The sequence below is a fragment of the Plutella xylostella genome, chromosome 9, assembly GCF_932276165.1.
Source record: "Plutella xylostella chromosome 9, ilPluXylo3.1, whole genome shotgun sequence".
In the NCBI taxonomy this organism is placed as follows: Eukaryota; Metazoa; Arthropoda; class Insecta; order Lepidoptera; family Plutellidae; genus Plutella; species Plutella xylostella.
Window position 1 is genome coordinate 6342808 of NC_063989.1, and position 13919 is coordinate 6356726.

Below are 13919 nucleotides of genomic sequence, written 5' to 3' on the forward strand. Positions count from 1 at the left end.
CGTATTCGCTGCGTATAGTGTAGTGTTGTCAAGAGGTTGGAGTGCGCTTTATCATTAAAAAACCTAACCTCACCAACATTCTCCTCCAGATCCATCGACCCGAGGCAAGATGATGTACGGCGACCCCTGCTCCACCGTGCAGGAGTGCGGCTTCCCGGACTCGGTCTGCGACGACGTGTACAAGACCTGCCGCTGCCACCCGGACACGCCCGTCGCCAACCACGTCGACAAGTGCGGGAAACGTGAGTATAGAATATATATGTATCTACAAACAAACTTGGTTGTTTGTTGCAAAGTGGTTCGCTTTAGTATACACTAAGGCGAAACCTACGTGTGCAGCTGTTTAAAGACATTAGCAGCAGGCTCAAAGAATTCACAAGGGACGCTAGGGCTGGCTCTTACCTCGCACAAAGGCCAAGCATCGCCATACAGCGAGGTAACGCGGCCAGGCAGCCTCTTGGGTGCCCTACCCGACAGGGGCTGCGATCTGGCCAGCATTTTCTTTCTAGTTTAGTGTTAATTATTTAGTTAGATTTATAAGAATTATGTTTTACTTATTTTATTTTATGTACTCGTAGATATATCTAAAATAACTGAACGCTGAGTGGAATTCAAGTATTGAACAGTATTTCTTGTAAAAACATAATAGCATAAAAGTTGAAAACAGAGATCAGTAATCAGTTGTAATCAATCACCTTTGTACTAAACATCCCTCTTTTATTTGTAAATAAGAAAGAAACAATCTCATTAGCCTCTTTTCGTTCTTGGGCTGAGAGTGCTTACTTACCTAAATCGGCTTAGCTACCGGTAGATACGTTTGATCCACCTAAAATCGATTTCACCTTTTAGCTTACCGCCTGTCTTGAGCCGATAAGATAAAGTAATAAAACGTAGGGAAATATTGTACACCAGATTTTTCTTTCGCACATAATAATTATATTATGTACTTAAGTATATTAATTGTTTTCAAAGAGTTTTAATAAAAAGAAATATATTATAGTATGGTACATATTTGAAATCGTCTTTGTAGTCTCGATATAAATAATAAAAACTGGCCTTAGTCGGTGGATTTGATAAGTATAAATCTGTTAATATGGTTTTCAAATGTAGGTTGTTATTTCAGCATCTGAAACTTATGTAGCTCTTGTGTCTTGAGTCCTGAACCACTTCAACTTCGAAGAAGCTTTGAGTGTTTTCGGATTTAACGAGCGAGTCTTTAGAATAATTATACAAAAACTTAAGTGTAATTTTAACAAGAAAATTTCATATTACAATATTACAAAGTAGCTATTGTTTCCGAAAATAAACCTTCGTAAACATAATAATTATTCCATGAAATGTATAAAGACGTACTTAGGTTAAATAAAATATTGAATATTTTCTTACCTCATTCTGAATGAACTTAAACTTCTGTAATGATGCCAGGAATATTAATGATGGTGAGTAATATTTGAAGCACGTCATACAAAGTTTTTCCTGGCCATAGCATTAAATTTTCTCGGTAAATTAATGAGCATTTCTGCAAATTCGCGTGAATACTTTTAATGCAAAATGTGTCAAGAAAGCATTTATATACTCTTTTCACGCTAGGCACTTAGTAGTCACCATGATGTCACTACCACCTTGTTCAAGAATGGTACAGTACAACACGAGTCAAAGTTGCCAAAACAAATGGTCTAGAAAATACATTACTTATAACTTTAAGTTATAAGTATGGCTAAATGGATATTTATAGGTATTGGGTAAAAGTTATGTTTTGCTGTGCATTATTTTCAGAAGTTACCGAAGAAGTTATATTTATGTAGCTTAGGTACATCGTATTTTATTTACAAGAAGTGAAAGGTGAGAATCAACATTGAATGGGTTCGTACCAGTGTGTTCTACAAAATTTATGCGCATCGTTTTCCATCTAAATGTCGGTCGGAGGAAGAAATCGTTTTCCTGGCGCTTTTGACCCGGACATCATCCATTCAGTAGCCACCATAGTTAGTAGTTAAACTGTATTTTCTGAACTTAACTCACAATATACACGATCGTGTCTAGGTCAAGCCAAAAAATATACTTACTTTTATTAGATCTTTCACCTCTTAACCTAAATCAGAACAAAAATCTAATTCCAGCCCAAAGTATTGTAAATCAATACAGAATATTTTTTTTCTAAATCTGGAAGCTGAAAGGGCTTTCCCATGATGAGGATTCAAACGGCGTCATTTTCACGCCGCAATATACGAATAGCGGCCGGGCGGCATTTATCAATGCGTCTCTGCAGATACCTCTATCACCTCTATGTAAAGTGTGGGTTTCGCACAGTTTATTTATAGTCTCCCTATCTGTGCTAGAGGTCAAGGAGACTGCGTAATATTGTTTATACATGGTTATTACTATCTTATTTACATACTTTTAAAGACATATATACTAGGCATATTTTTTGTAACTCCTAACTTGCTCATGAACCCTTCTCCTATTGGATTTCCGCTAAAATGCCACAAATATTCGTGGTTTCCAGTGTATATGGTACAGCTCATGTTGGCAATATGGCATCCACTTTGTCACCATTTGTTATTGGGTGTCTTTAATCTTGGAAACTAATAAAATCTTTTATTATTATTTTCTTTAACTGGTATCCGGAAGATGAAGAAGAATACGACGCACTACAGTAGTGTCAATAATTACAACAAATAATTGTTGCACTTATTTTTTGTTCACGGTGTCTAATGTTTATGAAGCAAAGTGAGCATTATCGCTCTGTACAAGACAACATAACAGAAGCACATCAAGTACAATATGTATTCAGACTATTCAGCTATTCAGCACATTATAATGCAGTTCATTACTATACATTTGCTTGTCGTCTCGACGCTGAACTGTGAACATAAATCAGCCGGTTTCAGGGGATCTTCATGATAAATTATCATGCAGACAGAATAGCGGATAAACGAAGCTACATTTCGGCAACGGTTTTCTTAATATCTTAGTTTTTATCCAGGTAGGTATTCTATAGTGTAGTGTGTAGAAGAGTTAGTTAATTAATTTAAAGGAAAATATAAAATAAATAAAAACGTTCATAGGTAATTAGACGGTATAATTATGATGCTTGGTTGAATTTTAATGGTTTTATGATTACACTTTCACCGCTGAACTTAGTACCATAGAACAACGCGGACTCGGGTGTAATCTTGGTGTACTCTTAGTACATATATACATATTTTAAAGTTAGTCAATCAGTATTAATACAGTGTCATTAAAGTAATTTTTCCAACAGAACTAAATAGTAAAGGGTGAGGATTAAATGAATATCGTATTCTAAAATAATTAAGTAACTGTTCGCGAATTTTCAAAAATTATACGAGCTTCAATGGTTTAAAATTCCAAATCTTTTAGTACATTCTGTATTACCTACCCAAGCAAGAATAAACAAGAATAACTATTCTCTGTACCGAGACCTAGTGTGATATTTAATACGGTTGTTCCGTATATCCTTTCGCGCGGCTCCATAACGGCTCGGCTGGCGACATCATGCGACATGCAATAGTCCGCATCGATCTTTACCCCTTACCCAAGGGGGGCACTTTGGTTTCCCGATTTTAAGTAGGTGCCTGAAGAATGTTATGTTGTATTGTATAATACATATTTATTGTAATATGTAAATAGATGCGCGTTATTAAGTACTTAAGTTTGAATGTATTTTAAACATTTGTTAAGTACTCCTTCTCATTTACTCCTTATATAACTTTAAGTTAATACATTATAAAAAAAAGTATTGATTCACGAATCGAGTGTTTTTCTGTAACGGGAAAGATTAGTACCGTAAAGTTTGAAAACAACGTCTTTGATGTAACAGTCAGGAAGAAAAAAAACCGGAAAACCTTTGTATGCGGTCATCAGATAGATGAGATAATTTCTGGCGGTTTTTAACTTCGGTTAGAATTAACGACGTCGTTATTATCGTGGTTCGCTCATGGCGCTCCCATATTTATAATTATATGTATCTTATATCGCATCCGAAAAGTCAGAGTGACCCCATGTATAATTTTCTTCAGTCACCTGCTTTCCAACTCTCTTTAACACATGCAATGCGGTAGCTCGAGCCCTCATTTCATATTTATTGGAACTGTTTAATGGGTTTTCTAATACCAGGCTGTACTTATATGCATGCCTGCGTACGGGAATTATTATCCACGGGGTACACTTAGCTGCTGCAAGTTTTATGATTCTGTGTATGCATTGACAGTCTGGCGACGGTCACAGATTGTTAGAGCATGATACTAATTGTTGCAGTAAGCACTGTAGTATGCATAATATACATAGACTGGATAGATAAGAGGGGCCCTGCGGCCGCTACACGGGTCCGTTATCGACATCCATAAAGTCGTTTTATGCGCGATCCACCAATTACAGCGCTGTATCGTCGTATTATGGAAGGTATATATGTAAGAATACAAATATCACCAAGCGTACCAAAGTGAGACTTGTCCACGCACTAGTCTTCCCTATTTTCTTGTACGGCTCCGAAACATGGACAATCAAGGCCAATTTAAAAACAAGAATTGATGCATTTGTTATGTGGATCTGGCGCAAGATATTGCGCATACCATGGACAGCCTTCAGACGGAATGAATTAATCCTGAATGAGCTCAAAATCACTGTGCGCCTGTCTGATATATGCCATTCCCGCATGCTGAAATTTCTTGGGCATATTGCACGTAGTGGCCCAGAATCCCTTGAAAAACACATTTTGATGGGTAAAGTGGAGGGGAAAAGACGAAGGGGTCGTGCTCCTGCAAGATGGTGTGACCAAAACTACTCTACACACGGCTGCAGACAGGAGCAACTGGAGATGCTGACATTGACTGATGATGGTCGCCATCCCCATTCTATGGGGTACCGACGTTGATGATGATGATCGCCGTATTTATGGTGAATCGCGATTTATTCACGTTTATTGTTTTAGTTATCATTGTCCTCTTTTTTTACATAAAGCAACAATGATCACCTATCTACCTCTCGGTCTCGCCTTATACATTTTTGGTCGCGGTCGCGGTCTCTTGTCTCTTTACATTGTAATGACATAAATTTATACGTCATCTCCATATTAAATTATTGACAGATGTGTCAAAAGTTCCAACTAATCCCTTGTTATGATCTAACAGAGTATGGTGAAACTGGGGCTAAAGTTTCTACTTATGATTGCAGCTGCCGGCATCAACGAGACCTGCATGTTCAACGAGCAGTGCGAGGACGTGGTGTTCAAGACGGAGTGCCGGAATGAACGCTGCGTGTGCAAGTACGAGATGATTGCTGAGGCGGCCGAGGACGGCACCATCATGTGTGTCCGTGAGTATACGCAACCAATGAGTGATCAGAGAAAATTGCTGCGACCAATAGCGGCCGAGCGACATAGCGCGGACCAATGGCGTCGCTCGCTTCCACCAGGGAGGACGTGGTGTTCAAGACGGAGTGCCGGAATGAACGCTGCGTGTGCAAGTACGAGATGATCGCCGAGGCGGCCGAGGACGGCACCATCATGTGTGTCCGTGAGTATATGCAGCCAATGAATGATCAGAGAGAATTGCTGCGACCAATAGCGGTCGAGCGGCATAGCGCGGACCAATGGCAGCGAGCGCTGCGTGTGCAAGTACTAGATGGTCGCCGAGGCGGCCGAGGACGGCACTATCATGTGTGTCCGTGAGTATACGCAGCCAATGAATGATCAGAGAGAAATTCTGCGACCAATAGCGGCCGAGCGACATAGCGCGGACCAATGGCGTCGCGCGGTGTAACCTCGAGGACGTGGTGTTCAAGACGAAGTTCCGCAATGAACGCTGCGTGTGCAAGTACGAGATGATCGCCGAGGCGGCCGAGGACGGCACCATCATGTGTGTCTGTGAGTATACGCAGCCAATGAATGAACAGAGAGAATTGCTGCGACCAATAGCGGCCGAGCGGCATAGCGCGGACCAATGGCGTCGCGCGGTGTAACCTCGAGGACGTGGTGTTCAAAACGAAGTGTCGCAATGAACGCTGCGTGTGCAAGTACGAGATGATCGCCGAGGCGGCCGAGGACGGCACCATCATGTGTGTCCGTGAGTATACGCAGCCAATGAATGATCAGAGATAATTACTGCGACCAATAGCGGCCGAGCGGCATAGCGCGGGCCAATGTGATCGCTTGAACACCTGACACTTGTAAGGACCTAATATGTGTCTTCTCTCTTCATCAGTCCGGGCTTCTACTATGTACATGTACACCTGCAATATAAACTACCTACCTATCGGTCATATCGGTCCATCATGATCTCACAGATTGTTAGTAAAATAGCTAGAGTAGAAGATATGCATACTACAGCTAGATCCTCATGCGTTTCCAACAGTGTCGGTTGAGACACGAGCCGAAGCTACTGCCGCAGCACCAAATCTAGGAGTGTTGCCTCGGGGTGGTGGTTGTTTTTTCTTGTACTGAAAAATAACACAGTTAAATGTGATGTTTCATCTCATTTCAGCGGAGAAGCAGATCGAGGAGTCGACGAAGACGCTGGACCCGGCCATGATCGGCGTGTTGGTGGGCATGGCGCTCATGTTCATCATCATCTGCGTCGTGCTGCAGCTCTTCAGCAGGTACATTACATAACACTTTATGTTCATCTTAATAATATTAAAGTCCTTCTAGTCGAATTTCGACCACGGCGGCCAATCTCATTTTATAACAGCCATGTGCGCAGGAGTAGATTATAGTGCCCAAGTATGTGCGCAGTAGACAGGAGCACTCTCTGTTCCATCACTCTCATAACCCAATGGAATGGATTGATTGACACGACTGGAGAGAGCTAGGCGCAGGACCGACTGCTTTACGTGCCCATCCGACAGCCACAATTTAGAAACACAAATTGTTGGTCCCACCCTGGAATCGAACCCGAGACCTCTGGTTTGTGAAGCAAAGCTTCTACCACTAGACCACAGAGGCAGTTAGCCAGGGTATTCTCCTAAATATCTGGTTGCGCCTACCGAGTAGAGTGGCGAGACAGTATCCGCGGCCGAGCACTCGGTGTGGTACTTTCACCAGAGATTTGCAATGCAGCTATGCTGCGAAGATGCGTAAGAAACCACCAATGCTAAGCTATCATCACTATCAGTTCAGAGCATTATTTCATCTACCTTTAGCATTAAGAGTTGACCTATTGTTAAAATACACTCACGGGCAATGAAAAGGTTCCACTGATAAAAGTACCAAATTACTTCTAAACGGAAAATGCTAGCTTAATTACTACTTCTGCAACATTGAAGTACATTTAACAGAGCATCAGGATATTACCAACTAAAAACGGTTATATTTTGTTCCACTTTGAAATTAAATCTTTGAAAAAATTGTGGTGGTTAGGTGTCGGCATTTTGTGATTGAAACTTTTTCATTGCCCGGCAGTGTACTACCTATAGTTATCTGATAAATATTATTCTTATTATCATGTAATGAATAAAATTACCAAATTCAAATTGCGATCAATCATTAATCAATCTATTTACCTAAGAAACGTATACTGAGGTCATAAATTAATATTTTCTTGTCTCACGTTTCCAGGGCCAGATGGCGGGAGAACCGCTCCATCTTCAACACTCCCAACCCTCGGCTCATGAACGTGTCTCTGCTCCGGGACTCCAAACTACTCCATGCTCAGGTGGGTTCGTCACCAACTTTAACAGGGCTAAAGACCTTAGGAATGTAGTGTACCTTAGAAAAAAGGTAGTGGATTTATATGGAAGACAGAGTGTTGTGGCGCCCCTTGGGATAATATTGTCTAGCAGTGGACGAACCGAATAATGATGATGATGATAATAAACTTGCCTGACAGTAAAGGGTCAGTCAAAGCAATAATGTACTTTATTTAAGGATCTACAGAAATGATGTATAGTCAGAGTAATAATAGGTTAGACTATTGATCTAGCGCTGAAAAAACAACTAACACCTACTTCATATAGTGTTCCAGTATACTGGCTAGTAATTTAACCATAGCGATTTGATTGATACGGTAAATTTGAGCGTGACAATTTTTTTGCGGTTTATTTTATTCGCTTCCATTATAATAATTTTCCATGAATGACTTTCCAGGATCGTCGTGGTTCCCGGGTGAGCATGCGGCCCCCGTCGCGCCACGCCAGCCAGCAGGAGTTGCGCCCTCACTCGCCGGGGCCAGGTACATAATATAATATAATATACTACATATATTTACTTATATCAGAAGGCCTAGCATGGGTCGCATTTAAGACGTGACAAAAAGATCTCTGTCGCGCTCGCTCTTGAGGCTGCGCGATGTGCGCATGTGTGATGAGCGCGATGCAAAAATTTTGTCACGTCGTAATTTAGCCCCGTGCTAGCCCTTCAGCATTAAGAATGCCCTTTGTTAAGTGTTTCTGTTCTGAATACCGTTTCGCGAGAGTTCATGTCGCAACGGCAATTTATGAATGCTTGTCTTGGACTGTTTGTATGTAATGCTGTTGTGAGTGTGTCAAATAAACGTTTTTTTTTCTTTAAAACCTGCTTCTACATACTCGTATACCAGTCAGATTATAAGAAGAAAGGATGAAATTGCTCCAGATTTTCGCCAGTTTACCTAAGCTTGTACTGCTAATATATAAGAGGGTATGACGCCTACTACATAAACAAACAAGTGTAAACAGGCTTTGCAGTCCTGTGATTGGCTAAATTGTTACTATACTGTATGACTTAAGTTCATGTTCAAGTTACTCAAACGAGGAACTGGACCCATATTCTTTCAGAAAGAAACATTAGCGTTTTATGTTTTAGGTAAATCAAAAAAGTAATGCAGAAAGTACATTATGAAAAATTCAGTAAATCTGAACCAGGGTGCACGTTCCTAATATTCAAATTTATCAAATACGATAAGTTATTTATACATATCAATTTATAATGCCAATACTACGCTACAAAAGGCAAGTTTGCACACTCTACGATTTATATGAAAATTTGCAATAAGAAATGGTTTCAGAAAGTGAAACCAGAATTCTGTTGGCCCACTATTTTAGTATCTGCTCTGATAAAACTATATAATATTGAACCACATTCTGGTGGAGATAACAATGATACAAATACACAGGTACATACAATATTGCCTTGATTTGAAAATGTGTTTTATTTGCCCTTATTTTGTACTAGACTTTAAAATAAAACGTCCAGTGGGCCGTTTATACGAAATAATTGGAGTTTTGTCTCAAATCTCCGTTTTCATGAGCATCTTATAAGCTGTAACAATTGGAACCACTTTATTTGATATCGTTGTCTTTTTCCCACCCAGGACGAGCTTAATTTGGCAAAAAGGAACAAACACTTTTTTTCTAAAACAGTGTTATAAGACGTTAATGAATATGGAGGTATGGCTTATAAGATCCTATGCACAATTTATAAATGTTTAGTCAGTGTTGCAGATGTCTGTGGTAAAGGTACCCTCATCAAACTGTTTCACTTGATGGTTAAATATTTTAATATATTTTTCCATCAAGTGAAACATACTAAGAACCCCTATTCATAAAAGATATGAAAGCACTTCACTTTACATATTGATAAAATATACAGGGTGTTGAAAAAGTGGTATACTAAGCTAAAAGGTTACACAAGGAGTCATTTTAAACAACTTTTGGAAATTCGTGAAAAAAAATCCCTTCATTCGTCCCTTTTTTCAGCTCAGTATACTCTTTTGGCAATACTTTGTATATATTTGTGCATATTATTTTTCTTGATTGCTTGAAAAGGAATTACTTTAGGAAAGATTTGTAACTTTTTGTGAATAAGGGTGCCAGACAGAGGTCTCCCTGATAAGATTCCAAAACATTTACTTAAATAAATACACTGAAAAAGTCATAAAGTTAAATATTATACTACAAAATATATCTATCAGGGTAGACCAAAAACATCATCACACAATTTTTTAGTTCCTTAGTCAATTAAGTGTAAAATCTATGTGTTTAAATGTTGTCTTTATGATTTGTATGATTTTCACAAAAATACATTCATAACAAATTATTCCATTTATCAACAGCACGACATCATCAAAGTCATCAACACCGAAAACCCTCAGGTTAACTCAAATATTTGGCTTTTGTTTAAGAAATTGTGATGGTCATTGCACGTTATGAATTATTTTGCTTACACATGTTTGGACAGTGGTGCTATTCTCTAATCCTATCGATTCTTTCTACTTCAGTAAAACATAATAATATACTTAAGTACTAGATGTATGTACCATACCCTGGTGTTTAGCATGCTTAGAGAATAACCCCCTGATCTATTAGACTTGTTATAACATCAAAATTTGACTGAGTATAGTAGAAATTGCAAACACATTGTAAGTAGAACTAATTAAGTTTTATTAGACAGCATGGAATTGATGCATAATTTTCGAATAGGTAATGAGAAATAGCTCTTTTCGGTGCATCATGTTTTCATATTGGAAACCTATCTACATACAATCTTCTACTATTAGGTTATTTATTTCCAAGGGACCAGATTAGGTACCAACTCGACTATTTGGTTTGCTATCCATTGGAATGATGCTTGATACTGTCAGGCTTGTTCCATTTCACAAACTGTTGTGGTGCTAAACCAATCCATTGCGAAAATAAAACATTGGAACGCTTTAGATATCACAGTATCGTTCTCCTATGAGGAGTATGCCTTAGATCCATCCTAATATTAAACCATAAATTAAAAACATATTTGAAACAGTAAACCTTCAGTAAACTCTTGAGCTTGACACGCATGGGCGTAGTAGAAAGTTTCCAAAAAAAGAGATTCGAGGAATGTCATCATAAAGCCGCAGCGTTTAAACTTATTTTCAGCAGTTTAATCTTGTATTCATATGTTTCAGGGTCAAGACGTGGTTCCAGAGCCAGCAGTGGGCACTCAGCCACGTCTCTGAGGTCAGCGACCCTGCGCTCGCCCATCTCGCCTGGGCCCACGTCAGTCACCGTAGAAATACGAGCCCCTGACGTCTAACAACTACCTAAATAGTAGAAAGTCACTGCTTTAGCCTCGAATGTTTAGCATTCTGTCCCGCTTCATCGCTGCGAGCTAGTGCAAGGCTACAGCCATGAGCGAACGCAATTCTTTCTTCAAGCGTTAAGGTTTAAGAAGTAGAGTGATGTGTTTTTTTGATATCTTGAACGTTAGAAGATTAATGGGCTGAAATTAGTAATTCTGAAAGGGTTTCGAAAGTGAGTATTGTAAATGCAGATAGTAGTGATATTTAAGATGTAAAATAATTAAATTTATCAAAATATGCAATATAATAAAAGTAAAATAATATAAAACTATTGTGAACTAATCAGTCCAGAATTTACAGTAATTGTGATAAAATTTACATTAACATATTTCACTATTCGCGAAAATAAAGTATATGCATCGCTCATTAAATCGTCACTTAAAAGTGCCTCTGACTCTCAAAATATAAACTGATTTTCTGAACATAAAACAATATTAAATTCAGTGTAATTAAAATAGTTAACATATTTAAAATACTTTTTAAATTTACCACATTTTGAATAGTTTCACGTTTGATAAGTAAGACACTTTTATATTAGAAGAAAGCATAGAGCACAAGTCTACGAGATAAATAGTTAGATATAATAATATAATTATAGTCACAAAAATATTACCCTAAACAGTTGGCTTTGTTAGCATTATAATACAGCCTTTTGCCCAGTAAATAAATTTATTACTAGAGGTAGTACCTAAATGGAACGAAGCAATTGAATTTTATTCTTAATTTTAGTGTTTTATGTAAGTGATTGCTAGAATAACTATCCCTCTCATCTTTTGGGCTGTAATCTTACGACACATGGGCTTAGCGTAGACGTTTAATGATTACGGGGACCACCTCATCCACAAGATGAGTGTTCGATACTAAAATGCTTAGACATAGAAGTGAACGAAATAATATAGTTAATTTCTATATAATTGCTTTTACTCGTATTGACGTTTTAAACTAAGCTTCGTCTTAATAGTGCGTGTTCAATTTTATTTAGGTTTTTTGAATATTCAAGATTGGTATATAGAGAGATATCGTTGTGAGTTGTGATAAAGTTTTAGTCTCTATCTTTACTTTCTTTTTTAGGTATACTTTCAATGACTAAGGACACTTCTAAGACTGTGTAAATCGGGGAAATTTACACACGTATGATAGGTTGTAAGTGCACACAATAAATGCTTTGACCAAGTTTTGATCTAGCAAAGCGCACAAACTATATAGCCTCTTGGTACCAAATTATAGGAATCTTAAAGGAAATATAAATGCAAATGTATATTAAGAGGTAAATGATAAATCGTTTTCTAACTGTAGTTGCATCTTCAATGTCGGTTATACTTAAACTAAGGGGAAGAGTTCAAGTATAATGGATACAGCAAATCATATTTCATGTTCGTTTGAATTACGATAAAATATTATACAAATTATTGAAGCAAAATATCTAAAAATTATAATTATTAATGCTCACATTTCAAACTATATTTCGAACACAAAGCTAGTTATGTACTGAGATTATGCTGTAATTTAATTATAAACTTTTATTAAACCTATACTTCCAAAATATTGTTTCATTTTAACCCACCTACTTAACATAAGTCTTTGTTATGAAAATTCTAAGATCAGAGGTATTATGAAGAAAGGTTTTATCCATGATATAACAGTTAGGCACATGAATAGTGTGTAAATGGTTTCAGATTTCCTCATTTCCCTAAGTTTTATAAGACTTAACTTAAAAACTGAATTGTAATCTAAGGGTGCTTGCACAGCGAAGTCAATCAAATTAAATCTATGACCTCTTTCTCTGACATTATACTGTCAGAGCAAGTGACAAACACTTTAATTTTGATTAAGGCCGGCTCCACACGTTGGTCCCAACGCTCGTGCCAACGTTGGACTGCAAATTGGGTGAGGCGTACATACGTTGGCTAATAAACTAGTTCTGTCCCGGCAGGGCCAACGTGAAGATGTCCGATACAGAGATCTTAACTGCTCTGAGGCGATAAATATGTGCTCATTAATGATTCCCGCTTTTTTTAAATCTCCAATTGAGAAGATCATGCCCATATTCTGTTGAATGCAGCGCCATGCATCAGATTTACATTTTGATTTTTATGTTCCTTTCGAGTTGCGTCCCATATTATTGGATGTGCTTGTTGTTAAGTTCAATAAAATCTGTAACTTTTTAATTTTTGCATAAAGGTGACGATTTTGTGGATGAGAAATCCATTCTCACTCGACATCCGCACTCGTTGCGTGATGCAACAGCACTGAGCAAAGCGCCAACGTGTGGGCGTGATCGCCAGCGTTGGCGCAGATTCCTTTGATAAAACCGACACGAGCCGGCCAACTACCAACGCTCGCCCCAACGTTGGGGCCAATGCAATTTTCTAGATCCATACGTTGGACGAGTAGCGTTGGGACCTGCGTTGGGGCCAACGTATGGAGCCGGCGTAACTTTGTTGTGCAAGCCACCCTAAGTGCCAATTTCTCCATAGTCGGTTAGAGCATAACCAGGTATTAATGGTTGACTTTTAACACATATGTCAAGAATTTTATATGGAGACGACGTAAATTGATGAACCAATCCCTGGTCAGTTAGTTAACCGACTATGGAGAAATTGGCTCTTAAAGTTACAACCTGTCAAAATCGTATGAAAGTAACAACCAGTCATCGGTAGATAGAGTTATTGAAACTGGCTGTAATCCATTGTAACACTTTTGCCCCAACAAGGGTTCGTTCGGTAGCAATCTTCGAGGCACGGCATGCACTCTAGTACATCTTTGGGGTGTCATAGGAACTACGAAAATGACTAGCTTCAAGTAACTCAGGTAAGCTTGCAGTACATTATATGCCTACGTTGACAATTAATACAAAGACCACCCAAAAGA

At 38.5% G+C, this 13919-nt stretch overlaps 1 protein-coding gene across 4 annotated transcripts in view; it reads left to right on the plus strand.

The window, feature by feature from the left end:
• Positions 1-12591, plus strand: part of LOC119691084 — a 32860-nt gene extending 20269 nt beyond the window's left edge. For 2 of the 4 annotated variants that reach the window (XM_038107614.2, XM_038107616.2), the window contains exons 3-8: positions 90-242; positions 5194-5334; positions 6501-6615; positions 7574-7670; positions 8102-8186; positions 10875-12591. In XM_038107614.2, coding sequence (XP_037963542.2) covers positions 90-242; positions 5194-5334; positions 6501-6615; positions 7574-7670; positions 8102-8186; positions 10875-11002 — 719 coding nt within the window. In that variant the 3' untranslated portion in view covers positions 11003-12591. Of the gene's footprint in view, positions 1-89; positions 243-5193; positions 5335-5443; positions 5535-6500; positions 6616-7573; positions 7671-8101; positions 8187-9305; positions 9382-10874 lie in introns of all 4 variants that reach the window. The other 2 variants (XR_005253831.2, XM_048623163.1) reach the window with 2 other exon arrangements.
• Positions 12592-13919: the final 1328 nt, after the last annotated feature.